Source organism: Arachis ipaensis, chromosome B09 (assembly GCF_000816755.2).
Source record: "Arachis ipaensis cultivar K30076 chromosome B09, Araip1.1, whole genome shotgun sequence".
Taxonomy (NCBI): domain Eukaryota; kingdom Viridiplantae; phylum Streptophyta; class Magnoliopsida; order Fabales; family Fabaceae; genus Arachis; species Arachis ipaensis.
The window spans coordinates 10,401,903-10,423,187 of NC_029793.2; the positions used below are offsets into that span (position 1 = coordinate 10,401,903).

General features: G+C 37.3%; 1 protein-coding gene across 1 annotated transcript; it reads right to left on the minus strand.

The window, feature by feature from the left end:
• On the minus strand, positions 5,316 to 9,422 carry LOC107614979 (FBD-associated F-box protein At5g56370-like). Its single transcript, XM_016317102.2, has 3 exons — positions 9,361 to 9,422; positions 5,545 to 6,840; positions 5,316 to 5,465 (listed from the first exon to the last, which is right to left on the minus strand). Exons 2-3 carry the CDS (start codon positions 6,829 to 6,831, stop codon positions 5,316 to 5,318), a joined length of 1,437 nt encoding a protein of 478 aa, XP_016172588.2. The 5' UTR covers positions 6,832 to 6,840; positions 9,361 to 9,422.

Genomic DNA, 21,285 nt, shown 5'->3' on the forward strand with positions numbered 1-21,285 from the left:
TATATTTCAAAAGAACATTTTGATGAATTACAGGTTTCTTTTATTTGATTTTTAATTTTATAACGAACAAAATTGGTTTCAACTAATTTCTTTTTATAGTCAAAATAATATTTGAAGAAGCGTAAAGTCAGAGTTAACTAGCTAAGCTTAGTTTGATAAAATACTATGAAAACTTATTATACTTTTAAAAAGTATAAAATTCGATAAAAAAAAAATAGGGTCCATCTAGTGTACAGATGCATTTTGGTACAGATTTACAGATTTTTGTTTTTATTTAGTTTAAAAGCGTATCACTAAAAGTGTTGCTTAAAGAGAAAGTGTTACCCTTAATCGTTAACTTGACTCTGATACCAATTTTTAACTCTTTTATGTTTATAATGTGTATAGATTTGAAGATGTTGAAAATTTTTATTATTACTAGTATTTATAATTCTGATTTCATTTCTATAGTTTTTTTAATCTTGTTTTAGTTTATAATATTCGTTTTTGCATGGATTATTGTTTATAAAATTTTTTATCTGTTTGTCTTTTTCTTTAATATATTTTTTCAAATCTTCAAAAACTTCTTTTATTTCTACACTTTCTGTTGTTTCTAAATATCTTTTTAATTTTTCAACCTCATTCTCCATTTTTTCTTTCAACAGCTTTAATTCTTTTAAGTCATAATATGGTTTTCCAGGCATTTATAAATTTTTTAAGTTTAACTCCAACTTGTTTATATTTATTCTTATTTCTATCCTTTTTATTATAAGGTCATCAATTTCGATCTGAAGATTATTTAATTCCTTTTTATACTCCTTTATTTTACTTTTTAATTTTTTCGCTCTTTTTCTTTTTATTTTATTTTCTGGTCTTTCAATCTTTGTATGCTTCATTATTTATTTTAGAATTTCTGCAAATTCTATCATTGCTTCATCACTTTTTTCTAGAGATTCTATTAATTCTTCTAACTCTTCAACTTCTTTTTTTAACTTGTCATAGGTTATTTTTAGAGCTTTAAATGCTCTTTGATTTATTTCAGAGAACTGCAAATAATTCAAACGATTTTCTCTTTCAAAGAGCTCTTGTTTCTTATCTTGATAAGTTACATATATTTCTTCTTTATTTATTGTCATAATTTAGTATTTAGGGTTTCATTTAATTTTTCGACATTTTTTGTTAATTCTTTTATTTCAGAATCTTCTTCTTTAATCTTTAACTTAGATAAACTTAAGGGACTATTAATTTTAGATTCTCTTATTTGAAAATTTGATGAAACCAATTTTCCTGATGGTTCTTTTAGTAATAGAACTGAGTTTTCAATAGCTTTATATTTTGGTATTTCTGTTTTTACAATTTTCTGGAATAATTCATCGACATAAATTCTTTCTCTATTTTTAAATATTATACTATGATGGCTATTTGTTAAAGCATAATTTATTGCATATGTAATTGAAAATGGTTCATCATCTTGTTCCATTAGATTCTTTCTATGAAATTTATAAGCCAAATTTACAGATCTTCCAAGATTTTCAGTTGATAAAGGTATAGCATATCCAAGATAGGCATTAAATTTAACATTTACGTTTGCCAAATTTCCATGAACAATTCCAATTATTTGATCTATTGGGTCATCAGTAATTCTTTTGTCACAGAACAGAACAGAGATATTTCAAGGACTTTTACTAATTCGTTATTTGTATTTTTAACATCCAGGATAATATTCCAAAATTGCCCTTTTTTCTTCAGTCCAATTCAGGACTATGTTAAGGGTTTCTCTGAGATTAGATCTACAGACCCTTTTCTTTTCCTTGATTTCAGCCCTTGTATGAATGTTTCTTATTATCCATGTTCTCTGGGTTTGAATTGGAGCTTTATCTGCTCTTTTTAGGGTTTGCTCTGGATGGAGAGCTTCATATTCCTTGAAGGATTTCTTTGCCTCTTCCAGTGTTAGGAACCCTCCTTTATGAATTATCTTTGACTGGTGTGTGAATGGTGCTACTTTTTTCCAGGCATCATATACTCCTTTCATGGGGCCATTATAAATTACATAATATTTTTTATCTTGGGTGGATTTTTTAATAATTTCAGCAATTGTTTTGTTTTCTGAAATTTTTTCTTCACCTGATTTGAATTAACATTAGTTAAAATCATTAATTTTTGATCTATTAATTTTGATAACTTAATTATTTCTTCTCTTAAATCTTCTAATTTACTTTTTTCCATCAGGTGACGTTTTTCTTTGTGAAGAGCTACGATTTTAAGTGAAAAGTGTGGCTTTAGAAAGTGTGGTTTAAGTAAACAAATCTTTAAATCTGTACAGATTTAGATCTGTACCATATAATTTTCTAAAAAAATATCATGTATTGTATTTGCATTTTTAAAAAAAAAAATTTTTTTTTAAACTTAATAAAAGCGCTGAGGGGTTTTGTTCGATTTATTGGGAATGAAGTAGACGAATGGAGGCCTTGGTCATCGAATGGTCAAGTTGCAGGTACATACTTCCATCTAATCTTCGTTAATCTCAAATTTTTAAATCAGTTAGATGGAAGGAACTTGCTTGAAATTTTGTAACATGTTCTTCTTTAAGTATCCAAGTATTATTATTTATGAAAGGCTAATAGCATGATTAGGGGTGCACATAAATCGAATAATATCTGAATATTTGTTGTAATTATTTGTATCTAATTCGAATTTTGTGGATATTATCTAATTTACAGAGCTATCGAATTAGATTATATCCGATTTGTACTATAGTAGTATCGGATAACGGATTTAACAGTGATATCTGCGAATTCGATTCGCATATTCGCACGTCTCATATAAGTAGCATAGTTTTTGAAATTTTGTTTTTTATTTTTTATGTTATATTTTAATTTAGAATAATTAAATTTAGATCTTGTGTTATTATTAATTTTTTTGTTATTCAAGAGAACTTTTATTAATAATATTTTAGGAGTAAATAAATTTAAACAGGTAAAAAAATGAATTTTTTGGAGATATATTTTTGTAAAAATATTTAAAAAAGACTTTAAAACAATTTTTTCTGAATTATACGGATATACCCGATATTTGATCTACAAGTATGAACAGATATCGTATTTAATTCGATAAATACAGTACGAATCAAATAAAATTATAGACTATATTCGATTCGATCTGTGTGTACTCTTAAGCATGGCTAGGCACATTTTTTGGTATTGGTCCAAGTAAGATTTCAATATTTTATTATTTTCAACATAAATTATCAATCTTGACTAGATTGGACTTATTTCATTTTCTAATTGATTGCAGGTTTATCCAAGCATATGACAAGAATCTCTCAATCGATTCCTGTTATATAGTCACCATCATTTTTTTTTATACATAACTAGATACACATATATCTGGATACTTTTTAAATACAATGTATCAAATGATATATCAAAAAATAATTACAACAGTAAAAAACCGGAAAAATGACACTTTATTGTATATTAAATTACATTTGAATCCTTTAAATTTTTATATTAATTGATTACATTGGCACATGGAGCCAGACATACAGTTTTAGAATAGTTAAATTAGTTTTGAAAAGATCACTTATTTTTTAAATTAAATTTTTTTAATCAAATTTATCATTCAAATATTTTAAATTAATAATTTTAGTCCTTCTAGCGACAAAATTTGTTAATGTAACAATTTAAGTAACACTACAATACACACCTAGTAGTCCTAATTGGGCGACTAACATGATAAGTTTATGAAATTAGATAAAATAAACTCCAAATTGAGATATTCCAATACCTCAAGTTCTTCCTTCAATTTGATTTTAATCTGATCTAATTTCACAAATTTATCATGCTAATAGTCAATTAAGACCCTATGTGTGTGTTTGTAATATCATTTAGCGTGCCACATTAACAAATTTTGGCACCGTCAACCAAAAAATAACATAAGGACTAATACGATTAATTTAAAACTTTTAGAGAATAAATTTGATTAAAAAAATCGTTTAGGAACTAATTTAAAGAACGAAATCCTTCAGAAACAAAATTGACTATCTACCAATTCTAGAATATAAACCAGAAGAGTTTTTGAGTTTCATAAACGCTTTCTGGGTGGATTGCCAATATGAGAGGGACTAATGCTACTATCATTATGAGTTTATGACCTTTATTTATGAAGACAATGTGCCCCAAAAGAGTATATTAACACATGTTGTTATTATCTGTATTCTATTATTTGTCTCACAAGTTTATCAGTAAATTGCTATACTCCCCAAAATTCATATCACTATTAAACATTGTTTAATCTTTTTGGGAGCTTAATTTTATGAATTGTACTAAAGAATTTGATAGGGATTATCCTTCATGTTTATTTATCCCATAATCCCTTTTATCCGCCACCTTCCCCAATGATCTTTACAAATGATTCCAATCTTCCTCATCCTGTTGTATTATTCCATATATTTTTAGTCTCACTTTCCGAGTTAGAAGTGAAAATGATGAACATAGTAAATTTTACATTTATTATTATGAGTATGAATGCAGCAAGCCGTTCATAACTTTTTACTCATACAAGAGAACTTAAAACTCGAGAAATTATTATTTTCTCCATTGGGCAAATGCTTTTTAATGCTCTCTGTATGAATATCAAGTAAGTAAGCACATAATAGCAAAAAGTAAGAAAAGAAAAATTATATTTAAAAACAAAATTGAGTTTGTGATTATAGAAACCTTCACACATTCAAAACTTCCTTCTCTATGGAAGATAAAACATTAAAGAAAGCAATGTAAATGAGTTACTAACTAACAAAAAGATAATTACTACTTTAATCTAAAACTAATATTTGCATTATCAGAACTTGACAATCCACCTAAGAGAGATTTGAGACTATTAAAGTAATGATAAGTAGTTGAGAGTTCGTAGTTAATAGATGAATATTTATGAAGTTAGTTAGTAATATCTCTCTATAAATAGCATAACTCTTGTATCATGTAAAAACAACAACTTCGATACGTATTTATCATTTCCTTTAATTCTATCTCTATTTTCTTGTTAGAGATGAACAAAATCAACAACATTCACATCAATCTTGACTGAGCTTGTGACCTTGACATCCTACAAGCCATGCAACCAACACTTAGACTTGGGATAACAATAGGAGCAAAACTTGCCCTTTGCCTTTTTGGTTTCCATTAGCATCCAGTAGAAAAACTGTTGTTGTTTAAACAAATAACAAATAAGAGTTGGAAGCTCCATAGATAACACTTTGAATTGATGAAAAGCACAGGGAGGAAATAAAATAGAAACTTTGGAGACAATGTTGTACCTCAATGAATGCTTTGGTGCAATCAATGAAATAGTTTCTGGCACAAACTATAGAACAAGCGATTCACAAGAAGCGAATACTTAGATTTAACTTCCCGAATAGAGCGTATGACCAAGTGTTTGATGCTTGGCACAGACAATGTAGGTGGCAATGAATATGGATCTTCCCAATACTGCATAATCCAAGGCATATAAAAACCATATTAAGAAAATAGGTAAACTAACAGAATATAAGTAGCAATTTATACTTACATAATATTCATCATCATAAAAACTCTCATCAGAAGGGATGCAAGGATGGATGGAGAGGGAGAGTGATGAGAACTTTTGTGGGTTTTTAAATTGTTTGACAAATTTCTTCAACTGGTAAAGACGTGGATGAATCATATTGAGCCGAACATTTACTTCCAGTTGACTAGAACAGCTTAGAAAAGATATGGAAGGTAAGTCGTCACCAGCATAATAGTATCGAAATGATAATAGATTTGGAGTGTCAATTTCAAGCTTCTCCATAGTAGAGCAATCACATAACACCAAAGCCTTGAGTTGAGAACTTGAGATCTTAATGTTCTCAAACACGGAGCAGTCAACCAATTCCAAACTCTCAAGGAAAGGAAATTTGGAAGACAGATGAAGAAACCATGTGGCTGTAAAAGTAAAACTAAATTCATTCTTCACATTCATTAAGGTCAAAGCTCTCAAATTTCTACAACTATCAAAATTCATCTTGCAGGGCTCATCACTGTCAGCATCATAATATATTTTCTCAATATTTGGAGCATCAATATAAACATTTTGTACTCCCTGAATATCAACTCCCTTGAGCTTTTGTAGACCATGCATGCTTACTGATTTCATAAGAGAAATTTGCTTATCTCGGGCACCTTGGGGGTTGTATACATAACACCACTTCAAGGTTATGTGCTCAATTAAAGGACAATGAGAAATAACATGCTCGATAGCACCTTCGTCATCAAAAAGGACATAGCTCAAGGATAATACACGGAGTGAGGAAAACTTGACTGAAGGATTCAGGAATTCTTTGTCAAATCTGATTCTCCCCTTCAGCACTAACTTATTAAGTGATCTTGCTTCAATGACACCTGGATGCAAGATATAACATAGGCACGGATCATCCTCTTTTAAAGTAGGCAGGCAAAGCTTTAGGGTCTGGAGATCACATTCACTGGCTAACTTAAGCCACTGATCAACATCAGGGTATATAAGCTGAAGGTCATAGCAGGTTAAACTAAGCTTGAGCTTGAATTCTTTGATTGCTAAGCCTTGTTCACTGAACCTCAGCAATCTTTGCTTGCCATAATCAAGGAATGTCTTAATTTGTTGATCTTTCTTCCTCTTGGAAGACCTCCTAATAGATTCTCGGTCACAAATCGACAAAATTGGAAAGGTATATAATATTTCTCTCCATGTCTTAGACAAAACACTAGTCTTGATAGCATCTTTCTTTGGCAGTCTTGAGAGAATGTCATGAAGTAAGGTTTCTGGTAAGCCGGATATATGGTCCATTTTTTCATCCATTATTGTGTCCTTCAAAGCAAGTAGAAGAATATCAAAAAAAGAATAACTCAATCATCTCAAATTATGATAATCAAAAAAATAATTTATAAAATTTGTTCTTTTCCCTTCGTTTTTGCAACAGTAACTAACAAAGCAGAACCCACAAGAATCATCATTGACCACCATCTGCCCAAACACTAGTAATTTGGATGCAAAAACACATACAGAACAAATAAGATCAATGATGTGGTAATTTTACTATAAGTATATAGTGCTATACATTATTTGCTTTTGCTCTAAACTTTTTGAATTCATTTACCGAATAGTGAGTCTAGGGAACATTAAAAAGAAATCCTAGTAATCCACAAACTACAATTGTTCTTAACATTCTACAGATTTAGGCATGATATTTGAAAAATTGAAACTTTAAAGATTTGAAATTTTGAAAACTCTAAACTCTTTTGCTACGTTCTCTGTCCAATATTTAAGATTGTTTAAAAGAAACCTTTCCTTATTTGCAGAAGTGCCAATAAATATTAGAATTAGTAAAATTTCTGTTAAGCGCTAACACTGATCAATGAGTTCAATATATTCAGTGCTAGAAAACGATACATAATCACAACTAATTTAATGGCAGTATTAGTTAATTAACAAGGATAATAACCGCTAGAGTGTCAGAACTTAGAACCCAACCTGGAAAGCAGATTTCAGTCACCGAAGATTGAAAGAAGAGGGAGATGGCGCGAAAAGAGTGGGGGGTTTTGAGTTTAACAGAGAGAGAGAGGGGTGTTTAAATTTAAATATGATCCCTATTATTTAATACAATATAAACAGAAAATTTATTCAATCTTAATAATATCTTATCTTATTTTAACTAAAAAATTGTTTAAATTATGATCTTATATGAAAGTTAACAAGTTAATTTATATTCTTGCAATTTTAATCAATTTTCAATTAAGATAACGCTGGTCAATTTATTGATTAAGTAAATTATTTTTTTGAGCTTTTGTAGACCATGCATGCTTACTGATTTCATAAGAGAAATTTGCATATCTCCGGCACCTTGGGGGTTGTATACATAACACCACTTCGAGGTTATATGCTCAATTAAAGGACAATGAGAAATAACATGCTCGATAGCACCTTCGTCATCAAAAAGGACATAGCTCAAGGATAATACACGGAGTGAGGAAAACTTGACTGAAGGATTCAGGAATTCTTTGTCAAATCTGATTCTCCCCTTCAGCACTAACTTATTAAGTGATCTTGCTTCAATGACACCTGGATGCAAGATATAACATAGGCACGGATCATCCTCTTTTAAAGTAGGCAGGCAAAGCTTTAGGGTCTGGACATCACATTCACTAGCTAACTTAAGCCACTGATCAACATCAGGGTATATAAGCTGAAGGTCAAAGCAGGATAAACTAAGCTTGAGCTTGAATTCTTAGCAGGTTAAACTAAGCTTGAGCTTGAATTCTTTGATTGCTAAGCCTTGTTCACTGAACCTCAGCAATCTTTGCTTGCCATAATCAAGGAATGTCTTAATTTGTCGATCTTTCTTCCGCTTGGAAGACCTGCTAATAGATTCTCGGTCACAAATAGACAAAATGGGAAAGGTACAGAATATTTCTCTCCATGTCTTAGACAAAACACTAGTCTTGATAGCATCTTGCTTTGGCAGTCTTGAGAGAATGTCATGAAGTATGATTTCTGGTAAACTGGATATCTGGTCCATTTTTTCAATCATTATTGTGTCCTTCAAAGCAAGTAGAAGAATATCAAAAAAAGAATAACTCAATCATCTCAAATTATGATAATCAAAAAAATAATTTCTAAAATTTGTTCTTTTCCCTTCGCGCAACAGTAATTAACAAAGCAGAACCCACAAGAATCATCTTTGACCACCATCGATCCAAACACTAGTAATTTGGATGCAAAAACACATACAGAACAAATAAGATCAATGATGTGGCAATTTTACTATAAGTATATAGTGCTATACATTATTTGCGTCCATTGTTTATTAAGTTTGACCACACACTAGGAACCAAAGAAAAAGAAAGTTTCAATCATCAAATTTTATATAACTTATGTGTTATATTTATGTATTGCTTTTGCTCCTATCAGCTAAACTTTTTGAATTCATTACCGAATAGTGAGTCTAGGGATCATTAAAAAGAAATCCTAGTAATCCACAACCTACAATTGTTCTTAACATTCTACACATTTAGGCATGATATTTGAAAAATTGAAACTTTAAGGATTTGAGCTAAAGCAAAGTCAAATTTGAAAACTCTAAACTTTAAAGCTACGTTCTCTGTCCAATATTTTAAGATTATTTAAAAGAAACCTTTCGTTATTTGCAGAAGTGCCAATAAAGATTAGAATTAGTAAAATTACTGTTAAGCACTAAGCAATTGTATACTGATCAATGAGTTCAGTATATTCAGTGCTAGAAAACGATACCTAATCACAGCTAATTTAATGGCAGTATTAGTTAATTAACAATGATAATAACCGCTAGAGTGTTAGAACTTAGAACCGAACCTGGAACGCAGATTTCAGTCACCGAAGATTGAAAGAAGAGGGAGATGGCGCGAAGAGAGTGGGGTTTGAGTTTAAGAGAGATACATAAACGCGCAAATGAGAAAGGGGTGATTAAATTTAAATATGATCCCTATTATTTAATACAATATAAACCGAAAATTTATTCAATCTTAATAATATCTTATCTTATCTTAAAAATGATTTAAATTATAATTTAGTAAGTTATCAAGTTAATTTATATTTTTGCAGCCAATGAGTTATCATAATTTATATAGAGTTCGCCGCACCCCCGGCGAACTCTATGTAGAGTTCGGCATATTATATAAACGTAGTGGGACCATTTGTGTTTGTCCTATTCTTGTACAATCTCTCTTAAAAATTCACTATCTTCCTCTTTTATCCTGTCTTTTGGACGCACGTAAAGTTCATTGCAGACGACATTCTTAGTTTCAGGTCAGTAAATAATAGTTTAATTACAGTTAAATTTTTTGCTTACTTAGAGTTAGTTTTTTTAGCTTAGTTAACGAAACTGTTGACATGTTAGTTAAAATAATTTAGTAGTTATAGGTTGTTTGTTAGTTAGAGTTACAGAGTTACTGATGACATGTTAGTTAGATTTACTGTTAATTATTCTTTATGTTAGTTAAACTTTGTTATGTAATTATTTTTAAGTATAGCTGTTGTTTATTGTCTATAACTTGGTAATTAGTATAGCAAAATAAATTGTTAGTTAGTTTAGTTAGAATAATTAGTTTAAGTTGTGACTCAGAAGGTAATTAGCAGAAGAATTAATCAAGTTAAGTTGGATGAGAAAAATTTTGATTTGAAAAATTTAGAATTCAGTTAGTTGGGAAAGAATAAGAATTATTAAATTTATAAGCCGAGTCAAATAATTAAATATTTTTTTATTTAATAATTTTGTTAACATAAAAGGTGAGTTTAGTGTTTATGATTTTATTTTACTGGATTGTATTTAGATGGAGGAGCAGCTGTTGGGTTACGAGAGTGAGATGTATAGACTGGATCACGCTGAGCACATTGCTGGCAGGCTTGATAAAGTAGTACACTTTTTAAACTTTTTTTTTTGTTATAATTAATTAGCAGTGAAACTCTAATTTTATGTGTTAACCTTTTCCGTTTTTTGTGTTTTTTGTTTCCGTTTGGTAGGCCCCTCGGGTATTGTGCACTAGGCGAAATTTGATGGCACAGCCACCGGAGCAGATTAAGCCATATCTCAGACGAGTTGGGTTTGAGTATGTGGCCTATATGGTCGAGTTCGAGCACGATTAGCCGCTTGCTTTGGCTTTGATAGAGAGGTGGAGACCTGAGTCCCACACGTTTCACCTACCGTGCGGAGAGATGACTATCACCCTGCAGTACGTAGCCTATCAGCTGGGGCTTAGGATTGACAGTGATCCTGTGAGTGGGTGCATCGGTGGGTGGGAGCAGCACCATCAGGGACGCATGATTGAGGAGATATGTGAGCAGCTACTCGGGGTTGTTCTGGGCCCAGATGACCGTTAGTCACAGACGAAGTGGACGGTGAAGCTCACGTGGTTCTAGAACACAGTTTGTGGAGAGTTGGAGTAGGACGCTACAGAGGAGCGCCTGATGAGGTACACGAGAGGGTACATCATGCAGCTGATAGGGGGTATCATGTTCCCGGATGCCTCTGACTCTCAGGTGCACATCAGGTGGCTCCCACTACTGGAGGACCTTGAGAGGTGTGGTCGGTTATTGTGGGGTTCAGCGGTCCTGGCATGGCTGTATCGCCAGATGTGTTGGGCCACGAAACATGGCCAGTGCAATTTGGGAGGGTGCGTCAGCTTGCTGTTGTCCTGGGCTTATCACCGCATTCCGCTGATACGGCCTGACGGCTTTGATACTCGTCGATTTTCCCTACTAGAGAGGTATTATAGATACTTATAATAATCTTTTATGTTATTATTACTAAGTTAATTATATTGAGGGATAAAATAATATTGTGGTTGGCATTGTAGGTGGGTTCAGTACTGACCGGACAATGCCACGGGCAAGAGCAGGCTTAGGCATTACAGATGTACCTTGAACGGGATTGGGACGTTGAATGTAAGTGCAGAATATTCAAGTTTTACGTAGTTAAGTTTAATGTACTTTTAATTAGTGTTTTATTTAAAATTTGAATGTCGTCATTTATATTTGTTTTGCGAACAGGTTGAGTGGACGCCGTATGCTGACCCACAGCTGATTGGTATAGTTCCACCTGCGATAGCTGAGGCGGAGGCGTCATCGGCGGTTGTATGTCCGCTGCTTTGCTTTGCTATCGTCGAGTGGCATCAGGTGGACCGAGTCGTACGTCAATTCGATGGCCTGCAGCACATTCCGACCAGGCCACTGAACATAGACGACATGCACAGGTTGGATGGTCGGTTTGGCCGTGGAGAGTGGTTCCCACAGCTTCTTGATCGCTGGCATGAGTTGTGGGATGCTCGGGTCCACCATCATCTGCCTATACACCATCATATAGACATGCGTCCGTCGCTCGCATACATGACTTGGTACCTTCAGTGGGCGCACACAGTTATTTAGCCTAGGTGACCAGCACCTAATGGCGGCTGGAGTTGTGCCAAAGGATCTGCCCACGCACCATCCACTTGCTCTAGATCTGCATCAGCCGGATGACGGTCACCTTCTAGAGATGAGGCCAGCAGTAGGAGGTGAGAGAGGTAGGGGGCGGGGGAGAGCCAGGGGGAGAGGTAGGCGCGGTGCTGGGCGCAGAAGGCAGGGTGGTGAGGAGGCTCTCCATCGTGAGGATGTATTGCGCAATCACCTTCGAATCCAACTTACTATGGTCTTGTCCCATCGAAGTTTGCATGCAAGAATGAGTCTCCTTGTATCTCCTAACCTCCCACTTTTCTTGCTTCCAGCGATATGATATGAGTATACTCCAATTACAACGGTGCCGAACGGGATACATTGTGCATTGTACCTCAACTGGTCACTCTCTACTATTTTGTAATCCATAGCCCTCCTAATGCTGTACTGCTTAACTACCAATATCACTTCTTCCTTGTCTTTAAATTGTTGTCCAATCTTAAACTCATTGTTTGGATCCTTTTCAGGGCCTCCCTGGGAAAACGACCAATCCGAAGTCATTGCATCGAGATTCAACCTCGTGAAATGATCCGGCCGGTCATATGATCGAGAGATGGCGACTGTGTAAGAGCGATCTGAGTGTCACTGTAGTAGTTCATCTCTTCTTCCTCATCACCATCATCGGGAATTTCAACTGGTTCTTCATCGGCATCGTCTACGTCATCGGGGTTAACTTTATATTAATCCATCATCAGATCTCTAATAGCAGAACCATCATGACTTTAAACCCCATTGTCCATCAAGTCAACATTACAAGCTTCAACATTAGATCCCTCCTGACTCCCCTCAGGTGGCATATTTAGGTCCACCATAGTTCTTCTGATAGTTCGTCTAACAGCTCCACTCAACGGACTATTATCGACAGTATCTGCAGATGATCCTCGGCCACCCACCTCAACGAGATACACGAATAATTCCAACGGATGAACATTTGTCCATCGGTTGTGCCATGACCGTATGAGCCGTACGTCCTCGTCCTCGCGCAAACGGTACCTAATTCAACACAACAAACATATTTCTCACAACCGTTATCTCATAAAATAATAGTAACAGAGACAATACGAGTGTAACATACCTTTTATAAAACAAACTGCCATCTACTTCGGTCGGATATCTATAGTAAATCTTTTTCACCCTTTTTTCCTCTTGCTGCCCAACAGAATGCAATATCAAATTCTTCAAAGCTGTTAAACTGTAAAGCTCTGGTGTCATATAAGTGAATATCGGTTGTCCGGATCTAAAAGCTATAGAACCTTCTTCGTCATACACTATTTCACCATCGTAACAAATGGATAACAATGAATTCCTTGACATCGTAAAGAAAATGTCAACCTTAAAAGTAAAAACTAATATTGTGCTTTAATGATCTACTCTCCAACAGTCATGCTTTTATTTTCCAAATCCAATATTGGTGCTACTAAGATTTCAACATTTTCAACATAAATTATTAATCTTGACTAAAATATGACTTATTTAGTTATTTTATTTCCTAATTGTTGCAGGATCCAAGGATATGACAAGAATATTACGTTTCTAAATATTTGTACATTATTTCCTTCAATCGATTTCCTATTATATAGTTGCCATCACTTTTTTTTATACATAACTAGATACACAAGATATATCTGGATACTTTTTAAATAAAATGTATCGAAGATATATAAAAAAATAATTACAACAGTAAAATTAAAAAACTGAAAAAATGACACTTTATTATATATTAGTGTTAAACTCGTGTGATATATAAATAAGTTTAGTATAATATTATTATTATTATTATTATTATATAATAAATGTACTGAATATGCTGTTTAATCTTTATTCAAAGTAAAATACAAATAGAACAGTTTAAAGTCTTTAATATTCTTGAATCATAAGAAAAGAGACATAAAAAAAAAGAATGTATATAACTGTAATAGTAGTATATCAATTTTACATTAAACTTTATATCAAAAGACTAATAAAAATTTATCGAAAACCTAGTATTTTACTAATCTCATTAGAAAAGCAATTGGCATATGATGTTATGCTCCCTATTACACATTTCATTTCAAGTCTAAAAGTAGAGTTATTGATAAATTAGTTATATCTACAGTAAATATTTATACAAAAGTGTAAATCATAACATGTTATTAAAACAAAATTACTATTTTTCTTACCTAAATATTATTAAAAACCTCTTTGAACACTGAACTGGAACGCTCCGGTACGGGTTGAGAGATGGATCGGAAACTTGCGGGTCGAGGCGGATGTCGGATCGTCTGGCTGGAGCGATGGTGGGTGGTACCTACAAAGATACTCCGACGCTCAAGTCAGAATGGATCTGAGAAGTATATGGTATGTGGAGTGAATGACATAACTAAGGGGCTTGGGACTCCCCTTTATATAGGTGATAGTAATTATCTTATCTTATCTTATCTGGTTAAGATAAGGGAGGTATTTGAATTTGATTGTTGGTTAGGAGCTCTCTAGTGGGCCGGTTCCGGGCCTTTAAGAAGGGCGATGCGGTTCAGACCCGGATAACCGGGTTCAGAGATCGTTCCAGGTGTGGAATTCGTGGACCGAATCTGTAACAGTTACCCCTGCAGCGGGAGAGCGAGCGAGGTTGGTCTCCGTCGTTGGAGGATATGGTTTCTGCCGTTCGTGGTTTTTCTCAGTTTTTCGGTACGAGGATTTCGGTCGATGGGCCTGCTCACGCGGGGGGTTGGCGCTTTGGGACCAAGTTTGGGGTTTAGCTAAGGTTCATCACCTTTGGAGTTCGTGTCGTTGGTTGATGTAAACTTTTCGTATTCCTGCGCCCGTTTCGTTTTTTGAGGCGTGCTGTCAGTTGCGCTTTTAGAGAGAGCATTTATTGTGAGGGGACGCTTGGGCTGCTTTCTATTTTTACCCCCTTCGTGCTTTGTTTATTTTTTGGGGTATTTTTGTCCTTTTTCCATTCGAAACCGTTTTGGTTTTTTCCTTCCTTCCCTCGTTCGTTTCATTTCTTAGTTCTTTTTGTTTTTGTTTGTCCTGTGAACCTTCTTTCTTCTTCCTCATTCTGGTGCTTTCTGTGTCTTTTGTTCGTTGCTTTTGTGCTCTTACTTCTTGTTTTAGCGCTTTCCGAATTCACGCTCAATTCATCAGGTTGGTGCTCTTTTTCCTTTACCCTTGTAATCTGTGTTGCTTGCTTCTTGTGTTTCTGTTTATTTTTGTTTGTTACTTTTTGGTGTATTACTTCGGATAGGGTGGTGGGTTTTATCTTTGGGGGGATGAGCACCACTGTGTTAGGTGTAGTTTGTGGTAGGTAGTAGCGTTGTTTCTGTTTTCTTCGCCATTTTTTGCCGCGTGGTTGGGCTGATGGTGGTGCTCATCTCTGTTTTAGGTATGTCTCGGCGGAGGACTGATGGTGTGGGTGCTCTGGTGATCCCGGCCGGGGGTGTTCCCTCCCTTTATTCTTGGGTGACTAGTGATGTTTGGGGAAGGCCGCTGTAGATGATGGAGCGTACCTTCAGCGGCTCCGTGATCAGGGGGCTGTTTGTGGGGGTGGTGACGTTGAGCGCCAGTACGAGCTCGCCCTCCCCGGGGTCAACGAGAGGGTTTGCTATACCAACCTTGACTCGCCGACCATTCCGGACTGGATGTGGGTGTATCAGGCAATGTTTACTCGGCTTGACGTGCGGCTTCCTTTTTTGCCTTTTGTTTAGCAGTTGTTAAGCCGATGCTCTGTGGCGCTGTCTCAGCTGCATCCGAATAGTTGGGCGGCGATACGAACTTTCGAGCTTGTGTGCGAGTGCCTGGAGCTCCCCGCTTCAATAAATGTTTTCCTTTTTCTTTTCTTATGCACCTTGCTACCAAAGAGGGAAAGTATAAGAAGGGGGTATATGTCATTTAAGGCCCAGCCTCATCATTGTGTTTTCAGTTTATATGAGGATTCCTTCCATGGCTTCAAGGGGGGGTATTTCAAGGTGCGTCCTGCTAGGGGGCATCATCCCTTCTGGTTGACGTTGGAAGAGGAGCGTCGGTTCCCGACGTACTGGAACTTCAGCGCGGGGGCCGTCGATTCTGACGCGGTTTACTCAAGAGTTCTTGTCCCCGGAGGATCGGGACATCACTGGTGTCCTCTGGTTTTTGATGGGGGGACCCGGTCGCTTGCCGGACTTTTGTTGGTGTGTATTTTTTTTTTTTGGCTGCCGAGTTGGACACTTCCATGTTTCTTTTTCCTTTTTTCAGTTGAGATGGCTGGCGGTTTGACGACTTTAGCGAGGTTGAAGGCTGCTATGGATCGGGAGGATTCGTCAGCGGCTTCTCCTTCCACCCCTTCATCCCGTCCTGCTGGGGATTCCCGGGATGTTTCCCAGGAGTTGGCCTCGGCTGCGGTTGGGGGTGGCGGTCATGTTACTTCGGTCCCAATGGTTTCGGCTGGGGAGGAAGAAGTTGTTGTTGTCTCGGCTGTTGAGGCTTCCCGGAAGTGGAGGAGGTAGGAGGAGGTTAGTGGCGAGACTTTGGAGGAGGAGGAGGAGGGTGTTGTACCTTCCGTGATGGACCGGAGTTTCGATGCTCCGGCCTTCATTGACCAATACCTGATGCCCGACACTGAAGAATTTTTTAGTGAGTGCGATGTGGCCTTTCAGGCGAAGTCGGTATATCGTGCCCTCCTCCGCTCTGCTGTTATTGTTCGAAAGGCTAAGCCCGTGATGGCCCAGGTGGGTCTCTTGGACAAGAAACTGCGTCAGTCCCATGCCGAGGTGGCCAAGATGAAGGAGCAGCTCGAGGTGTCGGAGACGGCAAGGGAGAAGGCAGTGAAGGCCTCTGAGGATGCGGGTGACGAGTTGCTGCGCTTATCCAAAGTTGAGACCTCACTTTTGTCTCAGTTGAGGGGGTGAACGAAAGAGGGCCTCTGATGCCGAGTCTCAGGCTGCCGTACTCCTTGCCAAGGTGGGTACTTTGAATGTTGAGGCGGCCGCCTTGAAGGCCGAGGCTGAGGGGCTGAGGAAGGAGAAGGCGGAGCTGTTGGCTGATGTAAAGGAGGCTATCTCGGCTACCGAGGAGACGATGAGGGCTTAGGCTCGGGTTCTTGCGCCGGAAGCCGATGTGTCCATGATGGGGGCGTATAAGACCGTCCAAGATGGCCAGATCGTCGACCTTTAGTAGGCTTTTAATGTATCTTTTGGTTGTATTCGTACCGATCTGAGAACTTGTAGTTTTTTGTTGGTGTTTTGGCTGTTTGGCCGTGTTTTGTGACTTTTTGCTGGTGTCTGGCTGTTTGGCCGTGTTTTGTGACTTAGGTACTTTAACGAATTTGTGTCTTAGGCCGTTCGGGCCATTTATCTTGCTAATTAAAGGTTTGTATTATGACCAAGTCGTTTATTCTTGAGTCGTTTTGTGTGACTCATAATGCTTGGGAGGGGTAGGCCATCGTTAGGCCGTTTAACCGTGTTGTGTGGATATCCGTTTTTGGGCCCCGGGGGTGATCAGTCCCCGGTGGTGGCCGTTCGCTCCTTGTCGTTTTTGGAAGGGGTTTATCGTTTTCCGAAATAGAGAGGAGGAGGTAAAATAAACTTTATTTAAAATATCGAGCGAAGGGTAACTTAAAACTTCAAAAGTCTATCTTAAGTGTAGTACTGTCGCAGGTTGGTGGCATTCTATGTTCTCGGTACCTCGGTCCCGTCGAGACGCTCAAGTTTGTAGGCTCCCTTGTCGATCACTCCCTTGACCTGGTATAAGCCCTCCCAGTTGGGGTGAGCTTCCCTTCCCCGGGAGTGGGAGCTCCAATATCGTTTCTTCGTAGGACGAGGATGTCGAGTGAGAAGTCTCTTCGGATTACGCCGTCGTTGTATTTTATCCTGTTTTTTGTTTTAGAGCCAGTTCTCATAGATGGGCTATGTTCCTGACTTCGCCCGTGAGGTACCGTTCTGCGTCCTCGTCGTTGCCCCCGACCGTTCTTCTTAGGCTGGGGTCTCCGATCTCTACTGGGATGATGGCCTCCATGCCGTATGTTAAACAGAATGGAGTTTCTCCTGTGGAGGTCTGGGGAGTGGTCCTATATGACCAGATAATTGATCCGAGCTCGTCGGCCCAGAGTCCTTTGGCTTCATCTAGCCGTTTCTTGAGTCTCTTGACAATTATCTTGTTCGCTGACTCCACCTGGCCATTTGTTTGGGGTGTTCCACCAAACTGAAACGGTGGGATACATGCAGTCCTTCCAAGAATTTTCTAAACTTTTTGTCAGTGAATTGAGTTTCGTTATCTGAGATGACGACCTCGGGGATCCCGAACCGGGTTATTATGTGTCTCCAAAAAAACCTTCGACATTGGGTTGCTGTGATGGAAGCCAAAGGTTCGGCCTCGATCCATTTGGTGTACTATTCGATGGCGACGATAAGGTATCGGAGTTGTCCGAGTGCCGTGGGGAAGGGGCCGACGAGGTCGACGCCCCATGTTCCAAATGAACGGTTGGCCGTTATGGTGTTGAGCTGGTGTGGAGTGGCTTGATGGAAGTCGGAATGTGTAACACCCTAACTATCAAAATGTCACGCTTCCAGCTGCGCCACTCTGATCGCTCGGGTATTACGACCACTCTTATAATATTTAATACTAAAATATGAGCCTGTTTAAAACTTAAATCGTATTACCGCCCAAAATACTTTTAAAAGATAACATACATTCATACAAATATCAATACTTACAAGGATATTAATAATTTTACAAGCATTAGATAATCAAATTTCTATCCCTCTTATAAAAACTCGTAAAGATAAAGGCGAGGGAAAAAGTAACTAACAACTAGAACAATAACATCGAATAAACAAAACGCAATAAAATCCTTCATAAGCCTCGTCATTCGTCTCCTGAAAAGATAAAGCTGTAGGGGTGAGAACCTAATCACACGGTCCCACCACAGTGTTTTAAAATTTTCATAATAAGATATTTAGAGAGAAATCTATTTTTAAGCTCAGTGATTATTGTTTGTCCTTTGAATCTTTTTAAAAAAAAACCAACAACTAGGCATCCAAAAACCCTTTTCGAAAATCAATATTTAAATATCCAGAAATCCAAAATCTTTCTTTTCTTATAAGAAAATCTTAATCAGAAACCAACCACGCAATCAATCAACACAATCATCAATTCAGCACCAAAGCTCATTCTCAAAAGTAGCACACCAGGACAAACACGGGCAAAACAGACAAAGAAAGCACAGATTAGGTAGTAGTTACAGCAAATAGTTCAAGTAGCAGTTAATAACAGTTTAACAATTAGGCAAACCAAAACAAATTCAAACCCAAGCAAAGCATACAAATGCATATGACGCATGCCTGTCCTATGGCTAATGAGTTCATCTGTCGGTTATACAGCCAACCCGACAAGTCCGGTTTGCTAAACCCTTGGACTGTCCCCCGACGCACATTCCTATGAGTCTATGCATAGCTTTTTCTCATATATATATCAAATCGCTCAATGCGTGTACCATTCCCGGGAATTTATAAGTGCCCAGTCCAAATCGCTCAATGGGGGTATTATTCCCGGTAATTTATAAGTGCTCGGTCATCCTTACGTCGTAAGGTCAACAAAGTATCGAGTCTCAACCTGGAGCAAGTAGTGGCAAGCCACTGCGTCTACCCAAGGAAACTCGTGTCTCAAATAATTCAAATTTATAAGCCATATGAATAATTCATTCAACATTCATTAATATCTAAGTCATTTTCAATATCATCATCATTCGTCAATCCATATCTCATTTCCAAATTCATTCAAAAATCATATTTCAAAGTCAATCCTCATCATCCTTCTTTCCATTTCGTTCATCAATAATCCCAATTCAAAACATAATTCTTTCTTTGCTAAATAAATCAATCTTAAAACACATAATGTTTAAAACCAAATCTTTTTAAATAATTACTTCAAACGAAACTTCTAATTTTATAAAATTTCGACAACATCTCCTCTAAAACTCGGACTCTGCCACCCTTTTCGAGTCTCATCCAAACATTCCTCAAACCCTTTCTCAACCATTTCCAAATCTCAATCATTTTCTAAAATTCAACCAGTTCTAATATCAAATTATTTCCAAATCCAACCATTTCCAATAATAAATCTTTTTCAAAATTAAACCGCTTCCAAAATTGATTCATTTTCATATCTCAAATTATTTCCAAAGCCTCATTTATCATTTACATTATCAAAATAACTTCAAAACCAAGAAAATCCACTTTTCATAATAATCAACTAAATAACTTTTCAAACTAATTTCTTTTCAAGAATCACACACTACTCAAACAATCAAGCAATCAGTCATTCAGTCTAGCAAACAATCACATTTATAAGACAATCATAATCACAGACATATGTTTCTCACATTAATATCTATTTATAACAACTCTATAAGATAAAATAAATTTTAAGAAAATCCCTACCTCAACTCGTCGAAACTCAAAAGTTATATAGCGCGTCAAAACTCCTTCTTCTCGGCTTGTAACCTCGGCAGCCGCAACCTCAACTCCAACCCACTTCTGCAGCAACCACAGCAACTCTAATCACAGTATATAATAACCGAAACTCAATCATATAACAAATAACGTCGTAAAACCTCAGCTAAGATAACAGAATAATGACAAAAGGGATTTCAAGAATGAAAACGCTTACCGCAACTAAAAAGAAACAGTGACTGAAAAGCAGCGACTCAAGCGGTGATCCTGGCGGCCATGACTCCGTTCCCGACATCTAGAGATGCGATGACACGATTCAAACAGAACCAGGAGGAGTGACAGCAACCTCAAGCGGCTTCCGTTGAGCTCCAGCAGCACAGACCTCCTCCGGTGGTGGCCCGACAGTGACGACGGCGACAAGAGCTTTGACGGCGGTGGCTGTGGCTCGGCAAGGGAACAGCCCCTTCCTTCCTCGGTCTTCCTTCTCTCTCATTTGCGTCAACAACAGCGATGAAGGTCCTTCCAGCGGCGGCGTACGGTTCTGACAGAGACAGAAGCACGGATTGGCGACGGGCTTCATTACGGATTGGCGACGAGCTTCATTACCGACAGTGACGGTGACTAGCGCGAGGAGGTGGCGCAGCTTCTCTTCCTCTCCTTCTCTCGGATCTCCTCTCTTTCTCTCTGCTCACGACACGACGGCGCAGGAACGGCGGCCGTGGTGAGGCGGTGGCAAGCTACGCAGTCTTCCTCTCCCGTCAGTGCTCTCTCTTCTTCTCGGATCTCTTCCCTTCTCCGTCAGCAGCGGCGGCGACTCCCCACAGACGGTGATGCAGCACGGCGGTGAGGAGCTGGCGCAGTGGCAGGGCTGGCTGGCGAGGCTGGCGAG

What these genes read in the sequence shown, in the direction of transcription:
- LOC107614979 (XM_016317102.2), bottom strand. Translation starts at nt 6,831, where the DNA reads ATGGATGAAAAAATGGACCATATATCCGGCTTACCAGAAACCTTACTT. An exon ending in TTTATGATGATGAATATTAT is followed by an intron (nt 5,466 to 5,544) that starts GTAAGTATAAAT and finishes TGGATTATGCAG; the next exon opens with TATTGGGAAGATCCATATTC.